Source organism: Pezoporus flaviventris, unplaced genomic scaffold (assembly GCF_033815535.1).
Source record: "Pezoporus flaviventris isolate CSIRO_AGI_PZ_B2104156 unplaced genomic scaffold, CSIRO_AGI_Pfla_v1 ptg000057l, whole genome shotgun sequence".
Lineage (NCBI taxonomy): Eukaryota > Metazoa > Chordata > Aves > Psittaciformes > Psittacidae > Pezoporus > Pezoporus flaviventris.
The window spans coordinates 7954586-7973512 of NW_026892605.1; the positions used below are offsets into that span (position 1 = coordinate 7954586).

Sequence of the window (18927 nt, forward strand, 5' to 3'; positions counted from 1 at the left end):
ACGTTTGGTGTATTGATTGCTAAAATCTCTGTGAGCGCTCTACAGGGACCAAATCTAAAAAAAGAGTTGTCTGCATTGTGCATATGAAACCCTCTGAGAAATGGGATTTGGGGTGCTGGATAGCTTTTGCAGTTTTATTCAGTCTAGAGGCTGTATAATTACATTTTATTGAATCCATCCCGTTACTCCCTTCTGGCGTGGGATGCTCCTGGACTGATAGAAAGTAATTAAAAATCTGAAGGTTCTCGCTCCTTTAATACAACTTTTCCCATCTTTCATCCAGTGTTGAGAGGTTGCTGTGCTTTCCTGAGGTTTTTTTTGGCTTCCTGCTTCAACAGGGGAAGAAATGTCAAAGGAAAAGAAAGTAGGCAGCATGTACTTAGCAGAACTTAAAGGTGTCTCAGGCTCCTTGGTTAACCTCCTTTTCTTGGAATGACCACGAATTCTTGGAATATTAAGTTTCCTATCTTGTTGCATGAGTTTGGTATTATAGCAGTGCTGATTTTCCAGTACAAGATGTCTGGTCTTTGTTTCAAAACAGACTGAGATACTGATGCCCCTTACCGCATCACTGGTACTAGCTGGATTTACCCTGTCTGGAAATACCTGACATCATCTGATGTATGCAGTCACTTGCTGCCATGCAAGGGTAATTGCTCGCTGACCCATGGAAGACTTCTCTTTTTTCTTTCTTTTTTTTTCATGGAAACTTATTGTGTGCTTTGAACTGCTGAGAAGTACTCAAGAAGACATAAACCCGTGAGTTACTACAGGCTGCACGCCTGGAACATGCAGGCCACCTCAACATATGGAGTAAATCAGTACGCCTCCACTGACTTCAGTGCAGCTGCATCTATTACAGCACACAGTAAACCTGCTTCAGACTGTAGGGATGTTCACGGTCTGTGAACAGTGAATATGAAAAAAACCTCCCTTCTTTCTCTCCTTTTCATAGCTTTACACTTGATGAACAGTATAAATGTGCCACGAGTGGAGGTGAAATAGTAAATTATTTTTGCCTGTATTCAGATTACTTTATTTGGACATATGCTAAGTTCTCTCTCATTCCCCATAGTTCCTAAATCAAGTAGCTGATTAATGCAAGCACTTGGTTACTGGCACTCAAAAATACATCAGTGATTAGTTCAGAGATAGAGATTGGTGTTTAAAAAAACTCCAAACACCATATATGCACCTGCACGAAAACGAGTCAGGCAGAACTGACTCTGCATAAAAACGGGGTGGGCAGCACCCTTGTAAGCCACAGGACTGTGGAAGAGGAGCTGCTTTTCTGTTTACGTGTGCCAGGAGAAGCAGTGCTATCAGGCTTATGGGTGATGGATCAGGGTGCAGTGGTATTGCTGCAAGCAAAAGTCATGAATTTTAATCAACTTTACTGGCTGCCTTGAAATTTGAGTTGAAAGATAAATGTGAAAAACAGGCAGCCCATATTGTTTCTGGAACAAAACTGCCCCTTCCCTATTGATTAAAAGATATTTTTTTTTCTTTTAACTTGATAATCAGAAATACTTCCATGTTAGTTCTGGGTTGTTTTTTTGGGTTTTTTTGTTTTTTTTTTTAGGCTAACCCTTTAGGTCCTGCTAGCTCTGGGTGCATCCCTGAGCCACCCAAATGGCTGACCTTGGCTCCAGAGACTTTCCAACCAGTGGGGCTTGATGGCTGTCTGCGTTCAGATGTTTGAAAGAAGATTGTCTTAGGGTGTTATTTAAATATTCTTAATGTTTAAGGAAAAAGAAAAAAAGGGTGGGGGGAGGAGACTTGCCTGGTGAAAACTGCTGGGTGGACCATCCAGGGAGTAGGAGTCTGGTTTATATTCATTGGGGAAATTTGGCACAGGCAACATACTCATCCTTCTCCTGTGTTGCTCCAGGGCTGCTTCTGAAGATATGTAGTTGCCATATTCATTTGGGCATTGGTCTTCCTAATTAAATACAAGTGATTTGAATGCTGATGGTGTCTGCAGGGAGCATCTAAGCTTTGGGAAGTGGACTGAAACTCTTAGCTCATGTCCTTGGAGAGGAATACACACGCACCATGTCATTTCCAGCCACTGCCAGGCTGGTCCAGATTACTTTGACTAATTGAGAGTGCTTTCCTTACTCCTCTGTCCGTAAGTTTGCTTCAGGGGTTATCATAGCCGCTTTTCCTGTTTTGCCATTAAGTCACCTCTTTGCAGGAATAAGTTTGAAGGGTTCTATTAAAGGCCAGGCAACTTTTAAGAAAGGAAGGGGGAAAATCAGCCTACAAGCACCAGGGAAGAAGAAAAAGTTGTTGGGGTATGCCTGAGTCACACTGCTCTTCTCTCTGCATCAAGTGCTGTGTTGTTTTCTCTTACGATCTGCTGTGGTTTAACTCCACGCCTAGTTTCTCATCTCCCTGATAACTGCAGGTTCAGCAACTGCTCTGTATTAATGAAGAGCTCATTTCAGCTGCAGCAGAGGCTTATTCGATCCTCTTGGAAATCCTTGCTGCTTTCACTAGTGAGAAAAACAGTATGTTTCGGGGCCTAAATGAGTGTGAAAGGGCACATACAAACCTGCAAAGTACAAATTCCAGCTTGTTTGTACTCTGAGTCGGTTACACCCTTGGCTCAGAACCCAAATATTTCAAGAATTTGGGTTGAGGTATATCCTTTCCCAAAAGAGGCATGAAGTTAGAGTCCCCTTTTGCATCAATGGGTGCAGTTTCTGTAAGGTCACTGAGTATCTGCTTGAAGCAGGATGTTAATTCCTGCAAGGCATGTCCAGAGCCTTGGGGAGGGGAGGCGATACTTCGCTCCACTATGAGAACTTGGTGGCTGCTTCTTGCACGGTTGAGGTGACTCGGCTCTTGCTTTGGTATGTTTGCTGTAAAGGAAACCCACCTTATTTCCAGGCCCCTTTACAGGAGCTGGGATGCCTTATAGTGCCACACTTTGCTGTAAGTGCTATGGCTGCTTACCCCAGTGACTGATTTATTAATGTTTTTCTCCCTGAGGCCTTCAAAGCATGTACATACACTGAAGCAGAAGATGAGTTTCACTAAGGAGGCTCATTTCAGATGCAAATGCTCTATGGGCTGCTGCACAAATGAAGCCAGCCTGATTTTATAATATTGTTTTAAATTGTTTATTTATTTTAATGTCCCATTGTAACTACTCTCTGCTTTGCTTTTTTTACTCCGCCTTTCTATGTTGCCCTGCTGCTGGTCTGGAGGTTGGGTGGTGGGAACAGGTTTGGTGGCATTTACCAGTTGTCCTATTACACTGTGGTGGGATCAGCATGGATGACTAGTAGGGTTGTTATTATTCCCGATATTATTCCTGGTACTATTTCCCTATAAAACTGAAGGGAAGAGAGAATTTGCTGGTGCCTCAAGGTGTCCTAATGTGTCCACACACTGGGTAATCAGCTGCCCGAGAAGGTGCATGAACATCATGGGGCGTGGCATGTTGGGGTGCTGGGGCAGGATGCGGACACTATGGGGTGAGTAGTCAGTAATCTTGCACATCCCTTTCCTTGCAGTTACCTGGCCGAGCAGTGCTGGAATGGCGGCTTCGTCTACCTGATCATGTTGCGCCGCATCAAGCGCAAAGCCCCTCTTCCTCCCTCCAACGGCAACAACAGCAACAGCTGTGACCCCAAAGCCAAGCCCAGCCCAGAACCCAGCGACAGGGCTGCTCAGAATGGGAAAAGGACCAGGAAGTTTGGGGTCATCACCAGAACACCGGGCAGCAAGGACAGCAAAGAAAAGCCAGCCCCGGAGCACGGGAACGGGCACTGCACCCCGATGGAGGTGGAGGTTACTCAGCCAGAGACCTTGGAAGCAGAAAGCAACGGGGAAGAGCAGATTCAGGGCACTGGGGGACAGTACCGTTGCCGGCTGTCAGATGGTGGTGTGCCAGACATAGGTGACCAGTCTGCCCAGGTACGTTTGCATTGGGGTTTTCTGGAGAAGGAAGCAGCAGGCGTGCAGGTGAATTAAGGGAACATCTCAAGTGTTTTCCCTGGTTTCAGTACTCCATCCTCAGGCTGAGCCTCTCTGGGTGACAACCCATGCTGTCGAGGCGCCAAGCTGTGGGATGGGGTCCAAAAAACGGGGGGAGAATGATTATTATTAAATAATAATGGTGAGAAACCTCTGTCATACTCCATCTGTGATGCAGGGCAAGGTCCTTATATGTCAGTGCCAGCCTCAAGATTTCTTTTGTTGAGACAGCTGATGACCTTACACCATCAGGGCAGGACGTGTCAGTGGAACATTGTCATTTTGTCCTTTGGGGCTTCATTTTGTCTGAGCTTAATGGCACCTTAAAGCTCTTGTTAATGTTGGAATTGAAGCCTCCTTTTTTGATGCACCAGACCACAGTGTTACAAAACTTGCTTGGCCAGTGTTTGGGAACCACATGGAAGTTATTGTGAGTTTTTCTCTTGAGTTGATGAGATGGACGATTTGTTAATGTTTGGGATGACAGTGGGATTGGGGCTTTCATTGCTTCTCTCTTCTTCCTAATGGAGATCTCGGGGGTTTGTCGCCTGGCTAGAATTGCAGCATTGCTGGATGGAGAAAAACATCCCGAGCCTTGATCAGGTTTCAGTATGCATCTATCACCAGAAGAGCTGTCTGCCAATCTTTCCAGAGACACTGATAGTATAAACAGATGAACGCTGCTTTGCTGGGCTTGGGGCTTGCTGCAGCAGCTGGTTTTGGTTTTAAGACTTCAAAGCTGATAATAGAGCAGTACGAGAGGACGTCTCATCACTAAATTCTGTAGAGAAAAGCAGGAGTTTAAATGTGTCCTCTGAATTAGTGCCCCCCAGTACTACTGCAGGGTGGTGGTGATGGTGGTTGTGAACTTACACAGATTTAATGTAAAGTACATCAGAGGGGTAAAAACCAATTTTAAAAAATGCTGGTCCTAAAGAAAGGTAATTGAGAAAAGCTGCTGTTCCCATCAGGGAGACATGTTGGATTTTGTGGAACAGAACAGGGCGTTTGTGTACTGTTCTGCAAGCCTTGTAATTGCAGTCTCTCTGAAAGAAAACATTACAAGTTTAAATAAAGAAATCCTGCAGTATTTTGAAAGCTCTGGTCCATATAAAAACTCTTGAATCTGTTCTGAAGGCACCTAATTAAACAGGTGTTATAAATGAAGATGATCAGAGTTTGTTTTGAGGAAGTGAAAAGCCAACATATATATATATATATATATACATGTGCATATGAAAAAGAAACTCTTGATCCAGAGCCATCCTGTGCTAGAGGTACCTTGATGGTTTGAGTTATTTTGGTCTGAAGCAAATTGTTAAATTCAGAACATGTATGTATCAATGTGAGCAATAAATACATTTTTAATGCAAAGCACATACAAGGTGGCTCCTTGAAATGTAAAAGCATAGTTGAGTTGCTGAAAATTTAAGAACTATAATCTGTTCAGTTGTGGTGTATCTGTCATGGAGTCTGTTGGGAGGCACAGCCATTTAGTAAAATTGCCTCTCTCTTTCTTTTAATTCTCTCTGCCCCCTCCTAATATTTTATTTGGAAATATGACCTCTCTTTGTCAGTACGTTTTCCTGACATCTGAATGAGGAGAAATATGAATAGCTGGAGCCTGAACAGCATGCCTTTATCATCCTTCGCTTTTTAAGGTTGCGGGGACCTTTAGAAACCCATCCCTTCAAGATCCACGGGGTAGCTGCTATCAGAGTAATGAGTGGGTTAATTCAATTTCTTACTAAACATTGAATAGTGACAGTGAAGAAAGTTTTCAAAATCGAGTCTTGGTTTTTTGTTGGTTTTGGGTGTTTGTTTTTTTTTTTTGTTTGGGTTTTTTTTTGTTTGTTTAAAATAAGGCAAGGAATAAATACACTTGGGAGCCTCAAATCTCACTTCCAGCTCCATTTTCAAAGCGTGACCTGGCACTCAGGCATGTGAGATCCAGTCGTGTCAGGAGTCTTTTGAAAACAGCATCCAGGATGTCGTGTCAGAAGTTGCAGCCTCCTTCCAGACTTCAAAGCCTGAGCCAAACATCTCGTAGCCGCAGGATGAGTTATCTCCTCCTGAGCAGGGATGAGGTACATTGGCAGGGCACCGTCTCCATGGGGAAAGCAGCTCCATCCCCACTGCCCGCCCCATGCTCACCATCTCCTCCACATGTTGGCTAATTGAATATCCAGGGCTGTCAGCCCAGTGCCTTTGGGGAGCACTATATTTGCTTTGAGAGGACGAGAGCCAGCCTCCAGTGGAGCTGGAAGTGGCCAGCTTCAGGTGGGAGGAGAGACTTGGAGAAACTGCTCAGTGACCGGTGCAGGACTTTGCTGTCCTCCCCACTGCTCCTTCCTCCTCCTCTGCCCCAGGACACAGAGTGGAGAATTACTGAAATTGGAACATGGAGTCCAAGAAAATACCTTTTTTTTTTTTTCTCCCTGTAGAAATTTAGTTTGAAGTTCTAAACAAAACAGGGGAGAGGAGTTTGGACTGGATATGTGTGTTTTCAGCCGGTGCTGTACTAAACCCAGCGGCCAGCTTGCAGCTGATGCTTTGGGGATGTTGGGAGTGCTTTTGAGGCATCCCTGTGTCTTCAGTGTCATTTGTTTTCAGGGTTCCTCCTCTCCCGTGAATTGGAGGAACAGTTGTTCCCCTGTTTTCTCTCTGTGTGCTGCTAATAACAGCAATGCTGAGTCGTGAAACGAGAGACGAAACAAACACTGTTTGTCAAGTGAACCTGCCAGGAGATTCCTGTGTTACTGGTTTGTGTGCATGTATCAGTACCCTTCTTCAGGCTTGCTTTCATCTCCCATATCTTGGTCTTTGCGCTTGGCATTGCTATCGCTATGTATAAACAAATCTGCCAGGCTGTTTGCTGGTATGTAACCCTCAGTAAATATTGTACCTGTCAATTAGCAGGCAGCATTTAATGTTTACAGGTGGTTAAGTTATGCTGCAATATTTTTAGGATGAACCTAAACGCCCTCTAAAATGTGGGAATTCAAAGCACAAGGTTGTATCTGCCTGGGAGGAATATCTCAAAGTTCTGGAAGACTGCCTTTGCAGAGGACCCAGACTGGCTGCAGTGGGAGTTGTGGGCAGTGATTTAAGACCGGGCAGCTCTGAGCTGGAGTAATGGTCCGTCACATCCTGGGAAGATAAGCCCAAATACAGAAATCAAAATTTACTTCTATTCAGTCATCTGAGATGGCATATTTTTGAAGGCTGGTAATTATAAAAGCACAGATGAAAGAGCAATATGGGGAGGGGCTGCTGGAGTCAGCCAAAAACTGATGAAGAAAATGAAAAACTGAGGTTTCTTTGCAATGTATCAGTTTTGTGATTTCTCTGCGTTTACCAGTAGGACAGAATCCCTTGGTTTAGTTCTCGGTGTCTCTACTGTGGTGGTTTTGGAAGAGCTGTGGACTGCTCCTTAGCTCTTCAGCCCCTAAGAAGTACCCAGAGGTAGCCAGACGCCTCTGGCAACAGGCAGGGATCGTAAGTCGGACTGTGAAGGTTACAAGTCTGAGGGATGGGAGTGTAGTTTTCAAAGGGGACTTGAATTGATCCAGATCTGACTGGTGTGACATGAGGCTTTCATTGATGAAGCTAGAGGAAGTTTGGCTGGAGATGAAGTGTACCTGGGCAGACCAGCCACCTTTACTTCCTCCAGTCCCAGCAGGATGCTCTGAAAAGTCCTTAAAACACCAACCATTAAAAGCAAAACAAAGACACCTCCAGAACCCTCTTGCTTCTGTATAAGCATCTGGATTACTAAGAGGTTGAAATCCAGATCCAAATTCAGCAGTCACCAGTGGGAACTGTAAAGGAGATTGGGCAGAGTGAAGGTTTTAGTAGTGAAGAGAAATAGGTGAGAGAGGCTGGGGCTTTGCATTTGGGCATTTCTCCACTGGGAGAAATACATAGCATGGGAGAAGTGCAGGGTGTGCAGCAGGTCTCCTGGGCTGGTAGTAGCACTGCAATGTGGGGATGTGGTGGGATGCCTTTCGAGGATGGAAACCAGTCTGCATCTGGTGGCCCCATGAGGTGTGTCTGCTGTTTCTCTGAAGTTGGTGTACCATCTATTAAAAGAAGAGAGCAGGCAAGGCAAGGGGATGTTAATGCCTAGCTAGCATTCCTAGCCAGCTTTGCTATCATACAGACCAGCTAAACCCAGCTTACGTAGACCACAACCATCTCCAGGCTCATGAGTTTATACACAAGTGCATATATGCATGCATGTATGTAAAAGATTGGCCAGCACTTGCTTTGTATTGCTGAAACTGCACAGCACTTGGTTTCATTTTATCAGGGACTTCCTCCTTTTTTGGGGCCCATTATTGCTTTCCTACTAAGATGGCACATCTTGGGAAAGGACGAGCATTTTTGAATTGCATTTTGCTTTGTAGTTAGGAAAACCATTGGTAAATGCCAGCCTTAACTTGTTTTTTGGTTAATGGAAAATACTCCTTATCTTGCCAGGTGGAATCTTAGAGTCATAAACTGGTTTAGGTTGGAAGGGACTTTAAAGCTCATCCAGCTCCTAACCCCTGCCATGGGCAGGGATGTCTTCCACTAGAGCGGGTTGCTCCAAGCCCTCTCCAACCTGGCCTTGAACGTTGTCAGGGATAGGTAACCTGTGCCAGGGCCTCACCACCATCATGGTAAAGAACTTCTTCCTAATATCTAACCTAAATCTCTCCTCTTTTTTTTCTCTCCTCAGTTTAAAGCCATTCCCCCTTATTCTGTCATTACTTGCTTTTATAAAAAGCTCCTCCAGCTTTCCTGTAGGCCCCTTTAGGTACTGGAAGGCTCCTTTAAGGTGAGGAAGGCTAATGGCAGGTTACAGGAATCAAAACATGAGACTTCAAATAATGTACCAGCTTTAAGCATTTTACTATTTTTTTAAACATGAAAAAAAAAAAAATCTCATCCACTTGCAGTACCAAAATGAAAACCTTGCTGTGAGCAAGGTACTCCACTGAAGGTACAGAAGCTAAGTTGCTTTACATCAACTTTTTTTGGCAACCTAAGCAGTAATTACTGTTTCATCAAGGCTTTTATGGGACTTTTTTATGATGCATGTTCTAGACATAAATAACTCTATTTTAGTTTTTAATGTAGACACCTTTAGTCATGTAAAGGTCTTCCTCAGAATCTCTTTCTGTTCTTAATGTCTTTTTATCTATTGTGTTTGCTTCCAGATTTCATTAGCATGAATCCTGGGGCTATCTACTGTCTTGAAGTTTTAATGTGCATGGTGATAAGCACGTCTTCCCCCTCGCTTGCCTGTTTTGGGTTGTAAACTCTCTTAGGGACAAGGGCTGTCTTTTAATTGTAGCTGTACGACGCTGACAAAACTTGGCCTTGCTGGCTTGCTTAGGGAATGCTTTGATGTAACTGGTAGTGAAATTACAGTTAATTTTTTTTTTTGCTGCGAGTTATGTTCCACCTTGCCATAAAACAGCCATCATCACAACTGACTTTCTGGGGTTAAGTATCATTTGCTGCCAGATTTTTTTCACTGAGTGAAGGTTTTGCCTTTCTTTGCTGTGATTTAAGCGATAGCTACAGCTGTGGCAGCTGTAGATTTTAATTTTGAATAGCAATCTGTCCTTTTATTCTGTCTTTAGATTAAATTTTTCAAGGGTGCAGTGGAGGGTTGGGCATAGAGTTGCAAATTGTAATTAGTTGGTTTTAATGTGTCATCTTGAAACGGTGTCCTCACTCTTGGGAATGAGCTATCCCCAAAGGCAGCACATGGTGGTGTTACAGGAGGTCTCAGCCATGCTCACAAACCGTAGGTGAGAGCACCAGTATAAAAGCATTTCCCACTTACACAAAGTGTTTTCTTCGTTTTTGCATTTGCATAAAACTGGAATGCAAAGGACTGGCTTTAGCTGAAATGTTAAGTTCACACAATTTTGTGTTTAATCATTAAGTTCAAATGTTTGAAACCAAGTGGACATACCAAAAAAAGAGTATGCTGTTTGCTTAGTACTGTAATGTTTCAGGTATAGTTGTGACTATCAAGCTACATACACTCAACTTTTGAGGCAAGGTGCTGAAACCACTGAGAAAACCCAAAGGATTCCTGTCACTAACAGATGTAATAACAGTGCCCACGAGAGCCCCTTCTTTAGTGGTGACTTACTCTAGGATGGGCTTTAATCTACAATAGGCAGCAAGGCTATCTTCTGAGAATCTTCAGACTAACCAACCAGCCATTCCCAATAGCCCATCAAGAGAATAAGACTGGGCATGATACTCGAGGGAATGCAGGCATCTTGTAACCCTTGAAAGACTAATTTCCCCAGGGGCAGTTGCTGGCTGAAGCTCTCCAGGGTCAGGGATAACTGAGAAATCCTTTGGCTAATCTTGCTATAAAGCTTCAGTTGACGGCGAGAGGGGACCAGACTGGAGAGGTGCAATCCAGATGGTGATGGCTCAGGATGACAAATGACTCCAGCAGATTTTTGTAAGAGGTGATGATGTAGTTCAGGTGCTTGCAATGGCTGATAAAATGTTTAAAGCCCTTGCCAAGGAAGTGATGTCAACAAGCAGTCTGTCTCAGGAGATGGATCCCTGGGGGACAGTCTGCTGTAAGTCACCGAATTTTCATCCACTCTGCTGTGATGCCTGTTTTGTGTATTTTAATTATGTGTTTGTGTTTGGGGGAGGGTGTGATTTTACTTCTGACTGCTCCCCTGGCTTTATCCCCCTAGGATGCTTCTCTTTCCATGGGGAAAGTACTCACATTTCAGTGAAAGCATGCCAAGTGTCTGGCGGCTGTTTGTCCAAACAAGGGGACTTGTTAGATCAGCAGTGGACACTTGAATGCAATTGCAGTTGTGTCTGTGCTACTGGCTCCTATTTATTTTAAGGACATGGAAAGTTCATATGGTCAACACTGTGTAATTCATATTAAGGGCTACTTGGGTTTTGGGGGCTTTCCCCCTCCGCTTCTTTCAAGTGGTGTAGGAGACACCCACTGCATGACCTGCATCATGCAGAGGTGGAAGCCAAAGACTTCAGTGGCTCAGAGCCAATAAACTTTCATAAGCAGTAGGGATGGATGAAGAGCTCCTGCCATGGAATAATTTATTGATAAAGGAATTCAGATTCTTCCCTCCTCTTCCCCCTCTGGTTTGTCTTGGAGCTGTTTATCTTGCTTGTACTACAATGAAAACAAAACCTGAGGTAGCAGATGAAAGCAGGAGTCCTGCTGTCACATCAGCCTTAAAAATAACCTAGTTAAGATCAGATGAAAAATATCCACTAATGAAATAATTGCTTTGTTAAGAATCTGCAAAAATCAGATGCTGGCATGATTTCCTGGTACTGAGTCATTCATGCTAATAACCTGGGATGTGAAGAGTGATGACTTTTGACTGTATCCTGAGATTGACGCATTGAGCTACTCACCTGGTATGTGCAAAGTTAATTCACCAGCTACCGACCTCTCTCTCATACCCTCCTGCTGGGGAATGGGAATAGTGGGAGGAGGCACGATTTGACCCAAAGTGGGGCTGGCATCTAGGGGCAGTGCTTTTAATTTATCCCACATCAGAGAAGGGTGCTGGGGAGCAGTGTGCTGGTGTGGCCACTCCAGTGTACTCCCTGGTGCCGTGGAGGAGGATGCTGCACTATTTGCTGCTTGAAGGCAATTGCTTATATACTGCAATCTGCATTCTGTTTGGGGAAGTTTGTGCTGGTTTTCAGCCATGTGTGATCAGCGCATTGGCAGCCAGCTCCTGTGAAGCCTATTGAAATTATTTTAATGCATGCAGCTTATAACATTTCCAAAGTAGCTTTGTGGTCAGTGAGGAAGAGTTTGCTGTTTGCTTCTTTTGCTGCTACAGGGAAAACATGTGAAGTTTGTAAGTGGGAACCAGTCCCTGCAGTAAAAATCCAAGTTTAAATGCAGAGGGAAGGAAACAACCTATGGGCTGTGTTAGGGCAGCCAGTGTGTGCATACAGACCTAGTGTGGCCATTGGTATTCTCATCAGGACTTACCTATGTTGTTATTTAAAAATTATTATGTATTTACACCCGGTTCAGCTGAATTGCTGCTGTGACAGAAAATGCTTTTTTTTTTTTTCTTGTAGACAACTATTTTACGTTTTCCATTTTACTGTCTGGCTTTGTAACTACTTACTACATTTCTGTTTTCCATTTGTTTACACCTTGTTCCTGCCAAGCTTTGCTTTAATATGAGATTTCAAAGCAATTTTTCCTTTGTATATGTAGATTTGCAGCTTCTTGAACACAGTACAGTCAAAATCAGTCAAACGCCTTTTTACTCCCCTGCAATTAGCTTGGTGAAAGAAAAGGGGAAAAGAACGGCTCCAATTTATTTTTTTATTTATTTATGTATTTATTTTATTTATTTATTTTTCTCTGCACTCCAAGGAAAAAACGTTCCTTTTTGTTTTATTAATGATGTGCTTATGAAATGGAGCGTTTGATGGTATGCACTTGGAGCAGGCAGAAGGCGAGCTTCCCCACGTCGCGCTGGCAGTGTGCTTCCTTTCTGATCTGCACCATGCTAGTTTATTCCAGATGTGGGCTCGCTCCAAACAGAGGCTGCCTGATGCACAATGGCTTCACGGTGGAGAAGGATGGCCTGTGGGGACCCACTTGAAGCTGCCAACTGTATTCTCTATTCTCAGTTGCGGTCTGTTACATAAGATAGCCCATTTTCTTCCCCCACTTGCGATTAATCCAAGTAGAATATTCATACTGTCTTAAAAAAAATAAATAAATAAAAAAATTAATTATTTGTAGCTCAGGCACTTTGAAGTTGATCAGCTTCAAGTGGAAAAATCTGGTCCAAAGGGCTGCCTGTGCAAAACAGCCGAGTTAAGAGGAAAGTTGAATTGCCTAAAGGTGATGTAACTACAGAGAACAGAAAACAGCCATTAGCCCAGCTGTAACCTGACCTAGCCATTTGTGTTTCTGCTTGCTATGTGAGGGAAGTTAAAAAATGGAGGTCTTGAAGGGACTCATTTCCTCCTCTGAGACCATCTTTGACGAGTGTTGGTCCATTGCATCCGTGAAACCCTTCTATTGAGGGGAGTCCACAGCCCTTCTGCATAGGCTGGCTGCTGCTGCTCTGGGTTAACAAGCAAAGTCCTTGCGGTGATCTGAGCAGGGTTAACATTTGCTTCCAGGAGATGGGAAACAAATATCTAAAGGGGAATTTGGCTTCTTATTCATTCGTCACTCTCAAAACAACCATGGGTGTCTTTCTGATTGTCCATCTTTGCTAAATCTCAAATGAATTCAATGGAATTTTCTGGATTATCATATACAGGTATTCAGCCCGTGTTATCTAGTGAGCCCTTTCTGCTTGGGTTCTCAAGTGTTGATATTATTATGACCTGCCTTTAGTTAAGGGGTATAGGTTGATCTCCTTCTTCCTGTGAGTGACCTGGGTATTGCCTAGTCCCTGTCTGCAATTGACGCTAGTAGTGCCTCTCTCTCTGTCCTTGCTGAGGATGTCTGGAGTTGAAGATACCTGGCTGGACTGGCATTAGCGTATCTCTGTGCTTGAAATGTTTTTGCACTCAGAGATGTAGGTGCACATGTGAAGATTTATTGTGTCACTTATGAACAAAACTGGGGGGATTATACTAAGTCATATATAAATGAAGCTGTGGGAATTAATTCTGAGAGGGTGGAAAAGTTCAGATGTTAATAGGAATATGCAACTGGCAACTGTCAAGCAGCAACCAGAATTGTGCAACTCATCAGAGAAGACTGGTCAGCAGTTAAACTCATCCTCCTCTGTGCAGGGATTATGCAGGCTCTGAGGACAGTGACATCAGACCTGCAAACTGCCAAATCTAACTGCACTTGGAGTCTCCCATGGGTATTGTAAGTCGTGAGCTTCTAGCCTCTTTGTTTATGAAGAAAAGCTTGAAAATATGAGCCTTTAAAAACTTCAAAATTAAAGACATGCATCACTCTGCCTTTTTGTTTTTAAACCTTTTTTTTTCCTTCCTTTTTTTTTTTTTAACATTTAGGCTTTGTATTGTTGAACCTGGGAATCTCCAATAACTCAAGAAAATTGTTTTTAAGTAAAATTTAAATGCACTTACAAATCCTTGGAATTGGCAGAGCTTTACTATTAAGGCTTTCCTGCAATGGAGTGACGTAAGATGCACATTCAAAATAGCAGCATTTTGTGGCTGGCTGTGAAGTATCCTCTGCTGCTCTCTGCAAAGGAGATAGCAGCTTTATAGGGAAAGGAAGGGGTTTCTGCTTTCTCCCAGAGGTCTCAAGCGAAGGCTAGCATTCTACTTTTTAATACTTAGCTTTCAAAATCTTGCAGTGACGTAGCTAGAAGGTACTTGTGTATTCGTGGGGGGCCTTTGCTTTGTAGAACATGGTTAAATGTAAAGCTATGAATGTTTTATGAGGTAAAGAGCAGTGAAGGGATCTGATTTCTAGTCAGCACCGAATTGTTTATCCCAGTGAAATGCATGCAGCTGACTGGTGGGGACTCGAGGGACAGCCTTTTCTTATACAGGAGATGGTGACCATGTCATTTGAAAATGAGTAAAAAGAGATACATGTTTGGGTGTGTGCCACATGGTTTCCTTGTCTTTATTGTGGCAGCACTCTGCCATCTGCATTCGGACCAGCTAATGCTTTACTTTGCAAGTGCTTTTGATTCCAGTGGGAGTTCAAGGGGAATAAGATGGTGTTTGCATCAAGAGCAGCAGAGTCTTGCCATGTGCTTTACTATGTAAACCAATGTTTGAGAGTGGGTCAGTTAAGAATAAATTTTGGATTTTTTAATAATACGATGTAGGATAGTGAGGAGTGCTGAGGAATGCAAACTAGGCACTGCACATCATGGGCCTTTGAATAACTTGCATTCCAGAAAGCTTTTGCAAACCATTAAACACAATTTTATGACCACATTGTTAAACTTTATTGGAGGGTCTGCTTCCAAACTGGATTCAACAATGGGACACTCGGAGTGGCATCTTGCGGGGAGAATAGATGGTCATCATTACAGCCTCGACTAGACTGGGGGAGGCAGAGAGATTGCGTTTCACTGTTACACTGTTTTCATTATGAGTGCAAGGTACTTTATAGCAAGAAAGCCTCTCTGGAGCATTTTCGTGCTGTAGCTCAATTCTGGTTTTTAAGTAGATAAATATAGTTGACTCTTGCCCCTGCGTTTAACACGATGTCTCATGTATCACTCTAGTTTATCTTGTAAGTATTCTCTGTCCTGGCATGTCCTGTTATTCAGCGGGAGACAGGGCTTTTATTGATGCACTGAGGATCCCAGTTAAACATGTTGGAATATTGCCCACATGCGTGACTTTCAAATTAACAAATTACCCACAGGTGTGGATGTTTTCAGCCTCAATCTTCTGGGTTGCCTCTTAAGACACCTGGTTTGTTTTTCCCTGTTTCTTCTACCTGTGTTCTAGGGGCTGTATAACGTTATTATTTTTCACTTTGTTCTTAAGATATCAGGGCAGATACTGACCCCTTTGTTCTTGTATCTGCAAAACTGCATCTTGCATTGAAGTTAAAAGTTTCAGCATAGGGTCCCAGTGATAAGGTAAAAACAAAAATGTGTCTTCACTTAATAAAGGCTCTGATAAACCTAAAATCTGCAGGTTGCTGCCACAACCCTTGGGTTTGCTGATATATTTAGCAGTTTCACTTCTTAGAAACAGGCAGCAATTGTACATGCTCTTCACAGTTTGGCATGAAATTTTAATCATCTTTGCTACTTAGCTGTTTGCGTACTGTGAGAACGTTACTTGTGTGCATAACAGACCCCGTTGGAAATAGCTGACCTGGTACCCGGTGGCTACAACACATGGCCTAAAAATTGCCTCCAAATTGTGCATTTTGCTGTCTTGCAAGCTTGAAAACTTCCTAGGGTTTCTCATAATTCTGTTATCCTGGTTATTCCCTTCTCTGAGAGAGTCCTGGCAGTTGTCTTACATGTCTTGCTTGCTTGCTTGCTTGGTTTTCTCTTTCCTTTTTTCCTCTGCTGATACCTGCCACACTTGTGTTTACTTATGCCCCATCCTGCTGGTAGCACTCATGGGAGCTAGCTTTTGCACTTGTATTACTCTAGAGTTTGTAAAGCTCTTTTGGATAAATACTTAGGATCATTTAAAAAAAATGAATAAAGATGTCATAAACATGGCTTATTAACTTGTTTAAACTGAAAAGTTATTCTCTGTGGTGGGTAAATCTATTACTTACAGTCTGTAACACAACTGTCCAATAAGAAATATTTGATTGGCAGCTGATAATTTGAAGCTGGTATTTTCTTTCCTATATCTCAAATCCTGCAAACTCCCCTGGAGGGGGGAAATGCTGCAGTGTGATGCCAGTCTGGTCCCTGCTGTAATAGCAGCATCACTACTGGGTGTACAAGGTCCCACTTGAACAATGTCTTGCTCCTCTGCAACCCTGCACCGCTCATCCTTGAGTTTTGGTGATGGGTTTTGAGACTGCTGTTTGCTTCGGGAAGGATCGGGGCACTGAGAGCAGGACCTCTGCGTGGCTCAGAAAAGCTGCAAACAGCCCTGCAAGGAAATCTCTACAATCTCTACTGATCCTTCTCTGTGCTGCCTTCTTCTTTCTGCCTGCTTCGCTTGGACCTCAGCTAACACAGCAAAGCTCAGCAAAACCACCCATATAGCTTGAGCTATACAGATACGTAGTGATGGGCAGCAAGGTGCTAATAGCTCCCCACTGTACCCTCCCAGCCCTCTCTCAGTGTCCAAATCCAAATTCAAGGACTCTCTGCACGTTTTCTCTCAGCGAGAAGGTTGCCGCATATGGAAGATGCACATTCTGAAGGGGACAGACGGGCTGGGAATCCAGATAACGGGAGGCAGAGGGTCAAAGCGATCCCCTCACAGCATCATTGTCACCCATGTGGAGGAAGGAGGCTCTGCACACAGGTGAGGCAATGGTGGTGGATGTGGGGGTGGGTGTCATGGGGCATCCGTGGCCATCACTGTTAACCAGACTCATGAGACGCATGGGGTTTTGCCCTCCCTTTGTGTGAGGGTGAGAATATGGCACTTTAAGCTTAAAAACTTGTTTTTGTAATTGGTCACTGAAACTTCTTCCAGCGTGTTTAGCCCAAATTATAGACTGCTCAAACACTTGCTTGGTGATGTAGCATAAATCAAGGAGCCTGATGGCTGCTGGGGCTTTTTCACCAAGTCCCTTTTTGGAAGATGGGCCTTCCCATGGGATTGGCAGTGGATGAGTGTGGGTTGTGCAACCCAGACTGCTCCCTGCCAGGCCCTGTTCCTGATGGGGTGGAGACAGGGTTCACTTCTCCTCCCTGACTCTCTCCAGGGGGGCACAGAGAAGGTTTGAGGGGTCTCAGGCCTGCAAAGAGGGTGGAATGGCTCTTCTTATAACAATAATTTTCTTGGGCACCTTTTTGAGCCACTTTTTTGGAGCAAAACCCATAGTACCAATTGATGCAAGCTTAGCATGAGCCAGATCATTTCATCCATGCCTTCATGTCCCACTGCATGTAGCCTGGCCCCGGGGAAGAACCGCCCTGCAGCTCTGTGTTCCTGCTTTGTTTCGCAGGGATGGCAGGCTGACGGCGGGCGATGAGCTCCTCATGATCAACGGGCAGTCGCTGGTTGGGCTCTCCCACCAGGATGCTGTGGCTCTTCTTCGCTCAGCTGCTGGCCTGGTGCAGCTGGTGGTCGCTAGCAAGGTACAGTCCTCTCCTTGGTGATCTCCTGAGTGTGTATCCATAAGGGTTTGTGAAGTACTGAGTGGAAAGGGCTTAGTTTTGATGGGGAATGGCATGTACACACTTGTTCCCCTAAATTTAACACACAGATATGGGGAATAGATCAGTAGCTGCCATAAATCTGTGGCAAATCAGCAGGGTATAGATCAATTTAATGATTTGCTTGTATTCTCAGTGTCATTCAGTGTGCAAATGAGTCTGTATTTATTCATGCAGACATTATTTAAGTTTTGGCCAAAGACGTTTTGTTAAAATATATGCTAAATAAAGCAGGCTGTTCTCAGCCTCTCCTGCTTCCTGCCTGTGTAGCCTTCATAGCTCTCAACTCTTGTCCTGTCTGTGTGCCTGAGGTCTCTCAATGATGATCTCTTGGCTCGAGTTCTTTATTTTGTCCTTAGTAATAGCTTGGAGTGGAGCTCTTGAAGATAAAGGAGTGTGAAATTTCAGGGAAATGAGAGTGGAACTCATTTATCAGTTGGGCTCTTCGTTCTGCTTTCATTGCAGGAGAGGTTGAGAGGATATTACACAATATTTTTCCTTTGTTTAAGAAAATCCTGCCCACCCCTGTTTGTTCCCTTGCCTGGACTACAGCCTGCTGTAGCCTTGCTTGGGTTGATGTAGGTGTTTGGTGGGTGGCCAACCAGGTCCCAAAAGTGCCTGGGGTCTCAAAGAAGGACTTGCCTGCAGGTGGGCCTTTGGGGTGGTAGCAGAAGCATCCTGGGACAAAGGGGCCGCTGATAAGCCTGCATTTCCAGGTGGAGGATGAAGTTGCAGCAAGCCACTGTATCAGTGTCTTTTAACTTTTTCTTGGATTCATCTTTACATTGCCCCAGCCAACCTGATGCAGGTTTCTGCAGGTTTAATGCCTGGGTTTTGGCTAACCAGCATGCTTTATGCACATGTCTTTGGAGAAGAGGTTCTATCTCACCAAATTCAAAGTGAAGAGCCTATAAATTCTCTTAACATTTCAGTTAGACAGTGAAGTTAATTGAAGACCTTCTGTAGGCTCACAGCCTGGTATTAACCCCACTGGTGTTTACTCTGGAAACAGCATGCTTTGACCTGAAGTAGGTACATTTTGTATTTCCTTTAGACAGTTGGACTCTCTGCCAAAACACAAGGCAGTAGACTGCATAAATTTCTCCTTAAAGTTATTTGCTTGTTC

The 18927-nt window shown here is 43.9% G+C and overlaps 1 protein-coding gene across 6 annotated transcripts in view; it reads left to right on the forward strand.

Moving 5' to 3' along the window:
- The window catches only part of PDZD2 (PDZ domain containing 2), a 206084-nt gene that overhangs the window by 132588 nt on the left and 54569 nt on the right, over positions 1-18927 (forward strand). For 4 of the 6 annotated variants that reach the window (XM_061469554.1, XM_061469556.1, XM_061469555.1 and 1 more), the window contains 3 exons: positions 3525-3927; positions 16799-16941; positions 17591-17723. In XM_061469554.1, coding sequence (XP_061325538.1) covers positions 3525-3927; positions 16799-16941; positions 17591-17723 — 679 coding nt within the window. The remainder of the gene's footprint in view (positions 1-3524; positions 3928-16798; positions 16942-17590; positions 17724-18927) is intronic. The other 2 variants (XM_061469559.1, XM_061469557.1) reach the window with 2 other exon arrangements.